Raw genomic sequence first — 13,489 nt, forward strand, 5'->3', positions numbered from 1 at the left:
TTAAAATATCTACATTTATTCTAAGAAAAGAACCTACAGAGGTTCCTTAATTCAGTTAAAGAATAATATTGCAATTATATTTCAAAGGTATACTGCCTTGTTTTTTTTTTTTTTTTTTTTTTGCAATGGTAACCACAGCATGCAGAAATGATCAGACCCCTTTAAAAAAACTACAGCCCTGCATGAAAACGTGGGTAGTGAACACTACAACCTTGCTTGGAAATACTGCAAAAGAAATGACAAAACTAGGAAAGAACGAATTGTAAATTCTAATGGGCTATTTGTTTGTCATTAGCAAACACATGAGAACAGCAATTAGCTATTGCTTGCATTCTTCTTAAGTGAGCAAAACGACTACTCTGCTACCAAATAACCCACCCAAAATGTGGGGTTTTATTCCAAGCATTTCAGCCACTGCCAAGAAAACAACTCAACATGGTGAGGATGGAATCACTTGCCTAAGTAATCCTCATGTATTCCTTTAGCACTTCTTAAGTGACAATGATCTCTTTTAAGCTCATTAATTAAAGGACACTAAGAAGAATTTTTCCCAATTGATCAAAAGCCTAAGTCACTTATTTTAAATACACTTAAAAGGTGACAAGATAGACAATGCCAGTCCTCTACCCACCACCAGCGCTAAAGCACACCATCAAAACAGGAAAAAATATATAGAATGAATGGAGGGGAGAAAGAAAAAAAGGATCCCAGTCTGATTTGGAAACTGCAAAATTTTCAGTACCCTCATGCCACAGCTAAATTCAGCTACACTGAAGTCTGAGGACGTTTCCATAACTGTCTCTGAAGAAGTGCAAGGCAACAGGGATACGCTGGTTCCCTAGACTTGTGTTCTCCCCAGCAATTACGGCAATGTCCCATTGGCACGGATATCAAAATATCATGAAACGTGTTTCATAAAGTTGGTTCTTTGGGGTTATTTTTACCCCTAAGCAGAAGAAACGATCTAAGTTCACAATACTTCTCCTCCCTGAGACTACAGAGCGTCTCAGTTAGTGCCTGTGTGTGACAGTGGTGCCCACCCGTATAGCTGGGGAACCATGCACTACGTATAGCCAGACCACTGCTCTCAACATTGGGCAAATAAATTCACCTCTGCCTCGGTGCATTGTTATGACGACTCCAGTGCAAACGGATAAAGGAGATGCTGGTCCCGTTATAACTCATCTCCTCCAGGAACAGCAGGATGTTAACTAGCGAGTCCCCGCAGCCGAGGGGCGACTCCCCCCGCCACCAGCCAGCCCTCGCCCCCGGCTCGGCACGGCAAACACGCCGTGTACGCGCTGACAATGGAAGTGAGGCCAAGGAGAAGGAAAACGCACGGCAAGGCTGAAATTCAACTTGCGACCCCGAGGATGTGGAAGGAGGGAAGAGCGTTTGCCGTCTCCTTCCAGCTGCCATTTATTGTCGCCCATCCTTAAAACGGGCGAGGGAGATAGCCGGGCTGCGGGAGCCCCTTGTGCTCCCTCCTCGCCTCCGTAGGGTCACGGCTGTGCAGCCCCAGCGTGGATATTAAATAAAAAGACTGGTAGATGCTGAAAACCGACGCCATTTTGATGAATGATAACATTAGAGAAATGGGAATCTTTGGGCGCGGGGGGGGGGGGGGCTGGGGGATTGGAAGAGGCAGGCAGGCAGGTAGGGAAGCGGAGAGGTGGGTGGGTAGGGCGGGGGGGTGGGGGTGGGAGGGAGGTGACAGAGGATATACCCACCGCCCGTGTTGGTCCTCTTGGTGCTGCCGGCTTCAGGGGGGGCTTCAAGCGGTCTTTTCCGGGAGTCCGGCGGGTCCAGGTCTATGGGAACCCCGGTGTGGGTCCCGTTCTGCTGGATGGGAGCTGCCGCCATCATGTTTGCTGCTGCTCGGAGGAGAATTGTCTCTTCCCTTCTCTGGTGGGGGGGCAGGGAGGGAAGGGGGGAGGAGGAGGAGGAGGAGAAGGAAGGGGGTGGAGGAGGAGGAGGAGGGGAGGGGGCTTGTCCCGTTCTCTTGTCCTTTTCGAAAATGTAGAGCTAAGATCGGGATTGTCGAGGATGCTGCGCGCCTTGTTTATCTGGCACCCGGGGGGAGGGAAGGGAAAGGAGGGAGGGAAGCGGGCAGGACTGGACTGGAGGAGCAGCTGCAGTGCAGTGTCAGGAGATGAGGAGAAGGGAGACAGGGGAACGAGGGGGGCGAGAGAGGGAAAAGAAAGGGGGAGAGGAGAGGAGGGGAAAGAATGAAAAGAGTGAGACAGGAGGAGGAGAGGACAGAGTGAGTGGGAGAGGAGAGGAGGGGAGAGAGTGAGTGGGAGAGGAGGGGAGAGAGAACGAGTGAGACAGAATCGGTGGGAAGGGAGGGAGGGAAGAAGGGAGGGGGAGAAGGAGGGAGCGAGCGGTGTAAATGGTGGGCGAGGGAGAGTGTGGGAGATGATTCACGCTGTTTCTGAGCCCCCTTCCGCCCCTGCCCGCCCCAGTGCCGCGCCTGACGCTGCGGCTCAGCTGCCCGCCGCCGCTGCCGGGCTCCCGGGCCCTCCCTCGCTGTCGGGCTGGCGTGCGCGGGGGTGGAGAGGGGGATCGCTGCCGGGATGGCGCGGCGCTGCTCGCCTCTAGCCCCGGCACCGCGGGCGCCTGCCTGGGGCCGGGGCCGCCACCCTCGGCTGCACCGCACAAACCCTAAAGGCAGGATAGGTTACAACCATGGGAGGGGGCACAAGGACGGGGGTGTACGAGGGCAGGCGGGGGGGTGGGGGTGATGGTGGGGGGGGGGGGTGGGGGGGGGGGGGATGATAAAACAGAAGGGCGGGGTTTCCATGGGAGACGGGCGGGAGATGAGGCCAATGGGAACAAAAGAGAGAGAGGCTGGGATTGCAGCGTCTCGCCAATGCCGGCCGCGCTGGCGGAGCCGTTGCGGGGAGGCGGGGGCGGTTTAACCTCTGCGGCGGGGGCGGCGGCGGGGCGGGTGTGCGCGGGGGCCGCCGCGGGAGGGTCCCCGCCGGGATGCGGCGTCACCTGGGTTACGCGCTGCGCCTCGCAGGCCCGCAGCTGCGTGGGAGGAGGGCTGAGATCGCCCGAGGAGGCGGTGGGGTAGCGGGGACGTGTCCTCGGCGAGGCGGGCTGCAGCACTCGGCCCTTCCTCCGTCCCCGCCGGACAGCGCGGGTGCGGGCCCGGGGCAGCGCTGCCGCTCCGCGCTGGAGCCGCGGACGCGCCGGGCTGCATCGCGCAGGCTTGGGAAGAAATTAATAAAGATATTGTTGTTACGCTGTGACAGCGGGTCTAGCCGGAGCCGTGCGACACAAAGCCGCGTTGCTTACCTAAATATTTTGTAGAGAATTTAAAGATATTTCGCTGCGGCGAAGGTTATTTCTGTTTACAAATCTCAAATTATTCAGGTGGAATATTAAAAGGTTGTAAGATTGGGGGGGGGGAGGCATGGCTCGGGGAATTGTCTGTGCACCAGGAAAGCATTTTTACTATTTCACTGCTATTTATTGACTCTTTTCCTTTGAAAAGTCTCAAACTGCTGTAACTGTGACGGTAGTGGTCAGTTCTGGAGCATCAATTCCGTACAAAATTTAGGGACGTGTGTTTATTGCGCTACACCACGCTCTGTGCTAAATTCGTATTGATGTGTGTGTGTGCGCGGCATGGCTGCTGACTCGATTCCTCCTAATACACGGGCTTAAAACCTGGCTGTTAGTGGATGAAATCCAATTTCCATTCTAAGCTCCCTGGGAGACAGCCTTAGTTTTAGTAATCACTTACCATTAATACTGCCCCAAACAATTTTTAATACTTAAAATACACATATCATATATAATATATAGCACATCACCTCTGCTTACAAATTACAAGTCAGATAAGTAATGCATTATAGGGTATTAAACAGTGCGCATGCTAACATCTAAACAGGCTCCAGCCCAAATGCATTCACAAATTAAGGACTCAATCCAGCACTGTACATAGGAAACTTCCAATGACTTCTTTGGGAATTGTGTCCCAGGAATGTGGTATCTATCCTCCTTGCCAGCAGATGAAATAGATGCAGCAGATCCAGTAAAAATTTGATAGCATATATGGTCAGAAAAATGATTGTATAAAAATGGAACTTTCTTACTCATCATATACCCCTTGTATCTAAGATACTCTGACTCATAATTGCTTAGTTTACTGACTGAAATAAAATTCTAGGCTTCTGTTACCTTGGCAGTTGCTGACACAATGATGGTACAGCAAACTGGGGACTGGTTCTAGCTCTTCCATTTTCTTTACTAAGTTATAGCCAAAGAATTTTATTGGTGTTTGAGCCAGAAAGAGCACAGCATGACTTGTAAATCTCAGGTCCAGTTTGTAGGGTCATCAGTCCTAAGAGGCCTCTTTTATATTTGTAAACCAAGCAAATGTCTTGCAGAAACTTTTGAAGATAAAAATAAAAACCACGGTGTTTCAAGTTAAGCCATCCTGAGTCAATTTCCGCAGTAGAACTGGATAAATTATAACACTGCTCTCTTTATCTCACTGACTGTGTCCCATTCATCTGTAGCAACATTGAAACAAACAATTCCCTGGTTTTTAGACCACATCTGTTTTACTGTGCCCCCTGCACCAATTTTAATTATGTGACAGATCTGATTGGATTCAGCACCTGCAAGTCCTCCCTTTGGGAACTCCAATTAGCTTATAAAGCGTTTACTTGATTGCATTCTTGAAACAAAAGTATCGTTTCATTCTAATGACAGAAATATTAAAGTGTAGAATTAAAAAAATGTTTTAGCGTGATAAGTGTCTATGTTGTTTGTGTATCTAGCTTCCATAAGCTTAGAGGAAAAAGTGGTAATCCTGAAACCTAATTTCCTCAGACTCAGCAGATGTCTGTCCTGTGTTAGCCTGTTTCTTTACCGACAGCTGTTTCACAAGTGCCTCCCCTCGTCTCTACAGAATGCCTTTTGTTTAATGATTTCCCTCTACATTATCTCTCGTCCCACTTAGACAAGCTTTTTCAACTTTTCTAGTAGTTTTAGAAGGTTTTGTTACAGTTTCAAGGAAGGTTTTTATTTGAAGAAGTTAGCTTTAGCTAGGTAACTAACCTCTCAGCTAGTTTCTTAGTAACAGTTCTACTTCACTGGGCAGATAGCTGCACGTCATCAACATTTCAACAAATACCGATTTAGTATTAAGGAAATTTTCAATTATTACAGCTATGCTTCAGAATATGCACTTTTTTCTCCTTATTTAATTGCTTGCAGCGGTGATTATGAAGGTCTAAGGGGGAATATCACATTAAGTGAAGCCCTCTAGTGGCAGAGGTCACTTGGAGTTTAAAGCAAGCTGGGTCTTTGTCATGGGTTGGGGCAGTGAAAGGAACAGCTTTTAGCAAAATGCAGGCAACTGCTCTGCATTGTTCATGGTCTGAAGCATGAGTGAAAATAGTTGTTTCGGCCTGTAATACCACCGTGCTCCCTCTCTGTTGTAATATCTGTGCAGAAAGTACTGATGGAAAATATTAAAAAGTGTTTATCAGTAGAGTTTTCCCCTTTTTCCGAGTCTGTCATCTGTTGTTCATCTTTTCTGTTTTCAGCCAGCTCCAGACTGGCATACCTGACCAGAGGTTTTTCAAACAGTTGTGGGATCTTGATTTCTTTCCTGTCTGTATCAGTCCTGTCCTACTGTACAATGTATTCTGTAACTTCAGTGAGAGGTTGTTCAGAGATGACATGGAGTACTAATTCCATTTGCCAGCTTTATTTCTAAAATAATTCTCAGTTGCTGGAGATATGGATGGTAGCATTTAAATTAATCCCTCCCACAGACATGAAACCTATGCTTAGAATTGAAAGGGATTAGGAACTGGGATAAATTAAGCATATATATTAACAAATAGAAATCTGCATAATAACTCAGGTGAAGTTTTAGTGAACATCACTTAATCTGATAAAGTCTACTTTTTAGAACAAGACTCAATCTCCTGTTTCTTTTAGAGGTGATGGATAGTTCTCATCTGACTAACAGCATTAGGAGTTCATTTTTCCCCTTATGGGAAATATGACAGAGTCCAATAATCATTAGATGAAAAGCAATACCTCTTAAACATCCTGGCTAGGTAAAAGAAAACAGATTATGTCTTTGTCCAAAAGGACTGGCAACTTTTTATTACTGGATGGTTGCTGTGACTCCTGTAAACTTTGGCTTTACTAAAATTACAGTTAGTGATGAACTCAGAAGATTCTTTCAAGTCTTTAATATCCATCTTCTGTTTATGAAACTTTTTTCCTCCAATAACCTAACAGTTAAACTATTATTATTGTTGATTAAATTATCCGATTGTTGCATGTTAAAATACTGAAGAATTTGTTCATCAGTAAATATTGTTTAATTTCAGTGGAACTTATCCAAGATTCCAGCAATATTAACCTGAAAAAATCAAACCCAGCATTTGGGAAAAAAGTTGAACGTGTATTAGACAGAAAATGACCCAATTATCTGATTTTCCACATTTACATTGCTTTTATTATCTGCATTATGTTTTATATATATATTGCTGAATTAAAAGCCAAAGTCACACTCTTCACTGAAAAGAGCATGGACAACTGCTAAACTTTTTCATATTGCTGTGAATATGAAGATCAGTGCTGTGTAGTAGCTTTCTTTTTCTAGGAAACTGAGGATGATAACTTAAAATCAGTAAAAATGTGACCATATTATTTGTCATGAATATATTGGCTAAAATTCTTTTTCTGGTGGTGGAAGAAGGAAGTGTTTGTAGGAAATCAATGTCCATTTCTTCTCTCCCAGCAGAGTGGTCACCTGTCTCCTATTCTGACAAAGTTCAGCAAAATTCACAGATTCTTTTTTTTTTTTGTTTACTTTTCTCCAGGAATAAGGAATTGAACTGATCTGAGTTCTTCATTGCTGAATCTGTAGATCAAATTTATAAGGAGTTACCCAGGGACTTAGCCAGATCTCAGTGTAGAAAACAAGATAGCCTCAGGACAAGGTAATTTTCATCTTTTCCAAGGAATTGACATTGTGGATCCAGATATCTGAAACTCCAGTGGCTCAACACTTACTCCAAAAATCATCTACCTGGTAATCTTTATGTACAGTAATTGAAAGACCTTTCATTTCTCAGAATGAAAAAAAAAATAAAGACTAGATTTCAATTGCCTTCAAAAAATAGTAGCATCTTCTGTTTTCTTTAGGTTGTGTTTTGGGGTTTTGTTTGTTTGTTTTTGGTGTGTTATTTTGGTTTTAATAGGAAAATAGATATTCAGGGATTAAAACTGCTATAAACTATGAGTAATTCCACTGTAATGAAACAATGTAATATCATGTGTGAGAAATAGCAGGATCTCCTTGTGTAGCTTGTCAGTTTACAGTGTTACTGATTGTGTATTTTCGTTACTGTCTTACAAAAGGACACTGGTGAAGCCTCTTGTCTGCAAACTGAATTCAGCCCGCCATCACTCCAGATGCCTCAGTATTCATTCCTTTAACAGCATGGTGAACAGTGTATTTTTCAATCAGCATACCTATTTCCAATCTGTTATTGCAATTGCTATAACAGTATTACTATTTTATGTGTCATTTTGCCCACCCACCACCAACTGTCTTATTTGTTTGAAATTTTGGCACTTTACAAGAAGTAACATAACGAGAAAGATACATTAACAGCAAAATAATTTGTTTGATTCTCTTGTCAAGCTTGGTCCCCTTGCTGGAATAATATCATCTTACAATATAGGCCCTTAATCAGGATTGGTTTAGAATTTTGCTATAGTTCAATTTATATACAAAATTATGTTAGTAGAAAAGATCAGAAATCATCCTGGAAAAGGAGCGAAAATGGGAAAAATAAAGATGTTGCACAGTGGACAAAGGAAAAATAAGAAGTCAGTAATGAAAAAGGCACTGATTTTTTTTTTCTCTTGTAAGCAAAATTTACACTAAATTATGTAGTGAAATTTGAGTTGCTCTGATCAATTTGCTCACTGGTAAAATGTATAGTACCTGAGATTATTAAAGACAAGTACGTCCTAGTAAAAATGTATTAGTAAACTCTCCTACTGTTAACCGTTAAGATACTCCACTTTTCCTGAATAATTTATTATCAATTTTCCAAATAATAGGCTACTCCAGCAGAAGTAAATTTTACAAGTATAATACAATGGTAGAAATTTTGCCAATGGAAAGGCAAGAAAAGTAATGTCCCTAATATTATTGAAACGGAGACCTAGATGTCTTTAAAAACACTTTTTAAATGCTTACTATAGAAAAAATTATGTGTCAGTATATTACAAATTAAATCTTCAGCAGAGCAAGATTTTAGGAAAGAATACACTAGGAACTTTAAGAGATTCCTCCCTGAAGTTTAGCAAATACGTTTAGCATTTCTTCTTCAAGAAATTATTGCCCTTCATCAACAAAATTTAATTATTTTATTTTATTTCTACCCACTTGAAACTGATTCCTACAAAATGCCCCTGAACTGGAAAGTCTTCTGGTGGGGGAGGGTAAACAACTAAAACTGACTGCCAGGATAAATTGGCCAGAATGATTTGGCACATATCCTGAGTTTGCCATGAAAACATGTATCTGTGTGTCAGCTGCACACAAAGGCTCTCTGGCCCCAGAAAAAGCACAGGGATTAGGCATAATGCTGCCTATTTGAGACAAAGGCTGTTCCTTAGTTCAGTGAGGTTAAAACAGACAGCTCATCAGTAGTACAAGTCTATCTGAATTATTTAGTTACCATTTTGAGCCAGAAGGAAATGGTGGCAGATTATTAATGACTTTTGGGGTCTATTCATCTCTTTATTTTGTTTCAGTGAAAGCAGTACTGGAAACATGAAAAGGTGCCAAAATTTGAGATCAGTTTTACTTTAATCACTTACAGGACATAGAAACACTTTCTTATTTCAATGCTAGTTGAAAATTAGAACTGATTTTGATTTATATTTCACTTAGACCTATGAGGTTGCTATTTATGTTTGTAAGTGGGTGCATGACCAAAATGAATGGAACAACTCATATGCTCTAGAAAATAGAAGTCCAAGGATCTACTGGATGAAAACTGTTTTATTGATTTCAAGGGGGTTTAAGTCATTCCTTACAAAATACTTCAGGGAAGAATAGTGATGAGTGTAATGAAATATGTAAAAGATATTAACATAGACTGCAATGCATTCTTGCAATTAGAGATATTCTTGTCAAATTTCAGTGATGGGCAATTTGAATTAATTTTGCACAGAAATATTTGTGGATATGTAATATCCACAAATACATATAAAATAGTACTTAGGAACATATATTTTTAAATTTCTAATTAATTATATATGAATAAAATAACAGCTGGTATATAATTTAAAACTTGGCAGTTGCAAAAATTAAGACTAAGGACGCAGTTTCCAATAATTTAAAATCACAAGTTAAGGTGAAGCCTTGTGTTATGTTGATAACAAACAGATCCGCATAAGGTATTATAGAAATTTCACATTATATTTATTTTTAGAAAGGCTGATTATTTTTCCAGTGCAATTTTTTCAGAATATTTTTGTTGTAATATTTTAGCCAAGTAGAACTCCTGTGTCAAAAAATTCTAAATATTTGTATTTTTCTTTTCATTCTTATTTTCATTTAAAGATTCAGGTTGTTTCCTCTGGGCCAGAAAAAAATATATTTTAAAACAGTAAAAATAAAATTGCTGCAGAACTGTCATTGCAAGTGAGATGAAAAATAAAAAAAAAACAAATCACAAAAAAAACCCCTCAAAAACAGGATCATAGTGCATTAGCAACAATGCTTGCAGATTCATCATGGCTCACAACAAAGGTATTTATAAGTGGACCTCCTGCCTCTGTTGCATGCTGTCATTGCTTTGGATTGACTGCTGTTAGATCCCTGTAATCCTGAGCCCCGGGATCTTGTCCTACATGTTTACCCCACTTGGTATGCATGTCAGTACCTATTTCAAATGGAAATGAACTCTAATCTTTGTATGTGTTAATAGAAAAGGGTTTTAATCTCCTAAACCCCATATTTACCGTGGTTTTGTTTTGTTGTTTGGATTTTTTTAAAAATAAAGTTTATAAAAGCTGTGTTCAGAATTTCTGCTTCTATTTGTTAGCTTATCCACTTAAGTTGGGTTAATATTTGGCATTTCTTAACTCAATAGTGTGTCGTGGCAATAATATTATGGAATATATTCAAAGATGAGGAGAAGAATAGATTAACAACTACTGGTCTAAAAATTACATTTTAATAATGGAAAGTATTGTCAACTTTCTTATCTGTAATGCACATGTAAGAATAAATTTCATATTATAGAAGATTCATAATACATATATAGAAATAATATATGATTGTCATTCATTTGTGAGATTATATTGTCACATAGATGTTATGTGGAGATTAAAACCTAAATATTATTTAATTTAGAAAAGGTTCATTAAAACTATCATGTCCCATTCCACTTGAAAATGTGTTGTTGACAACAGATGAAAAATAATGCACTTCTTTTGAAAGGGATAGAAAAAAGTCATCAATATACTTGAGTTCCAGTCCTCAGTCCTGTAAGAAAATTCATATTTGCAGTTCCTTTTACCCAACACAATTCTTGAGTCATGTAGGAACTTTGTGAAAATTACTGCTCTTTCCATATTATGGTTCTTATTAATAAATATTTGCATCATCCAGCCGCTTCTTGGAACTTGGTTTCATGATCATTTTTCTGGGATCCCTTTTCCAGTGATTGACCAAGCACTCAGTGAAGCACCTTTTCCTCACCTGGTTTTGGCCAGAACTTCCCCTGGTGGAGCTTCATTCCCGTTCCTCATGTCCTATCACTAATCACCAGAGCGAGGAGATCAGGTGTTTCCCCTCTTCTGTTCTTCTTGAGGAAGTTGAAGACTGAGAGGAGGTCTTTCCTCAGCCTCTTCATCTCCAAGCTCCAACGAACCAAGTGACCCTGGCTGCTTCTCCCTGCCTTTCACCATCTTGGTCAACCTTTGCTGAATGCTCTCTGATAGTTCCATGGTCATGTTGGGGACAATAACATAAATGTGAAAATCATGAGAGCAATTCGAACAATGGTGTGACACGATAAGGATGCTTTTCCTTAAGAAGCTAGTGGAACACGTAACTCCACCTGGATAGAACCCTATTCCTGGCATAAATTTATTGACATCCATAGGTTGTCATTAGGGAAATGGATCTTCCACTTAAGAAAATGTGTTCTAAATTTATAAAACTTTTAATTTCTGTCCAGTAAAAGTAGTTTCAGCATATTCCAGTCTACTTTATTGATTTTGAGATTACTTTTGGAAGTAAAGGTGATGTGAATATGTCAGCCAACTCAGTCAAAACCCCCACTTTTAATATCTGTCATCCAGTGTGTCAGGTTATTTCCCAAGTTCAAGTAATAAACTGATAACCTAAGTATGTATTAGACACAGAAGAAGTACACAAAAGATGATATTGATTTAATTAAAACATTAGATTAGAATTATAACATAATATACAATCATTTTTTAAGCTAATTTTTTTTAAGCAAGACATATAGGGGTTAAAAATTTTAGAGCAAAAATATCTTCCTTAGTTCCACATATTTTTCATTTTAAAGTAAATGTGTTAACAAAAAGGGGACTATAACAAACTGTAATTTTAAAGTTTAGCTAAGTTTAAATAGCAATAGAATAGGCCTTCCAGCATGCTTTACTATTTAATGTAAATTCGTCCCACCCATCCCCCAAGTTAACTTACTATGCTCTTTTAAGAATTTAACATTTTATAAAGATGAAACATTTGGTGCAACTTTTAACAATTTAAGAAAACAATAGAAGATAATGGTTCTAGGAAATTAATATGTTAAGGGTTATTTTCAGTTTTTAGTGTCTAATTGTAGTAGCCACAATTTAGGCAATAGCCACATATGGTTCTGCCAGTTTCCAAGATATTATTCTGCATCAAACCCTGAAAGATTTATTCAGTGATGCAAATGCTCATTCACTTGAGTAGCCTTAATTCATATATGTGATCATATTCAACACATTGTTTTACAATTAATCAAAACACTTGAGTGTCACAAAAAGAGTACCTTCTCTTTTCTTGTGTTTTTGCACAATTTTCTGTACAGGCAAATATTCTTCAGAAACTATTTAAACTGCTTATTATGTATAGCCAAGCATGTCTGTAAAACATTTTGTGTCTCTATTTCTACAACAATATATATTATTTTTAATTGTTATAATCCGAAGCTTCATTGCTCTTGAGATCAGATTTCTTATACTTAGATAAATATTACTTTGCAAATATATAGAACGAAATGTATAGAAAATATCAATACCTCAAACTTTTGTGGTTTTCAAGTCTGACTTTTGTTAATTATCTTTCGGACATTGTGGGTAAATTGTTCATTATCGCATTGTCATAATGTGGGGGAACTGGATTGCACTATCTCCAAAGATTATGCATTACATCAAAATGCATTACCTAAAACAGGTTGAAAGCCATTTTTCCCATCGTTGCAATTGTCACATTAGTGAAAGAAAACAGTCAGCATTCCATGAGAATTCTATTTCTTTAGAATCTCTAAGATTTCCCAGAAGAATAAATCATATAATCAAGCAAAAATGCTTGGTGTGATCAATTCTGCAACACTGCGTTACTGTTTTTGGAAATTCATTTATGAAATAATTAACTGTATCCATGTTTTCAGTGTTGTCTACATACCTTAATAAAACATGATGACAGCAGGCATTGATCATGGAAGTTTGAACATTATTTTATCGTGATTGTTTTCAATATTCAGTGTGATGAAATGAACATTCTGGGTAAATCCAGTCACCTGAGAATAAACTTAAGAACTTTAATTACTTTATGAAAATAAAGAAGCATATCACATGTATTTGGTGAATTTCGGTTTTATTAAAAATGTCTAGGATCTGAATTACATTTTATCAATAACACAATATCAATAACAGAATATTTTAATTATCAAAATCTTTAAAATAAAAATAGATTGTATATTAAAACGCAAGTATGTGCATCTATTTGTGCTGTGTACACACAAATAAAACACACACATATGAATGACATACATACCTTGTGCATATATAAGTATATATATAATGTTGTATTCATGCATAGAAACACACAGCAATTTTGAGCCCTCTAGTGGTAAGAAACCTCTCTGTTAAGAAACCATTAATCTCAGCCTAAGTATATCCACTCTAAGAGGCAAGCGTCTAAATGTCTACAATATGATTATGTCTTCATGTAAGTTCAGGCTATCTCACTGCTGTTGTCATGGGTGTGTAAATACAAATATTAATAACTACAGAGATCTGCAAACCGTGTTATGGTTTCCAGCATGTTAATTTTTCTGCCTTTTCTTTGTTAAAAAATAAAAAATCTATTCTGTATTCTTTTGACACGTTATTGATAATTCGTGATACCTGTTGAAAAAACAAACAAACATAACCAAAAAACTCCACTCAATCTCCT

The 13,489-nt window shown here is 39.4% G+C and overlaps 1 protein-coding gene and 1 long non-coding RNA gene across 3 annotated transcripts in view; one reads left to right on the forward strand and one right to left on the reverse strand.

Moving 5' to 3' along the window:
- NOVA1 (NOVA alternative splicing regulator 1) overlaps positions 1-1,890 on the reverse strand; it is a 140,841-nt gene extending 138,951 nt beyond the window's left edge. For both annotated transcript variants that reach the window (XM_058806188.1, XM_058806186.1), the window contains exon 1: positions 1,731-1,890. In XM_058806188.1, the coding sequence (XP_058662171.1) occupies positions 1,731-1,866 (136 nt within the window). In that variant the 5' untranslated portion in view covers positions 1,867-1,890. The remainder of the gene's footprint in view (positions 1-1,730) is intronic.
- Positions 1,891-6,810: 4,920 nt separating this feature from the next.
- Positions 6,811-13,225, forward strand: LOC131559276 (uncharacterized). Its single transcript, XR_009274855.1, has 3 exons — positions 6,811-7,075; positions 9,629-9,817; positions 10,734-13,225. It is a non-coding gene; the product is annotated as an uncharacterized LOC131559276 (long non-coding RNA).
- Positions 13,226-13,489: the final 264 nt, after the last annotated feature.

The sequence above is a fragment of the Ammospiza caudacuta genome, chromosome 6, assembly GCF_027887145.1.
Source record: "Ammospiza caudacuta isolate bAmmCau1 chromosome 6, bAmmCau1.pri, whole genome shotgun sequence".
In the NCBI taxonomy this organism is placed as follows: Eukaryota; Metazoa; Chordata; class Aves; order Passeriformes; family Passerellidae; genus Ammospiza; species Ammospiza caudacuta.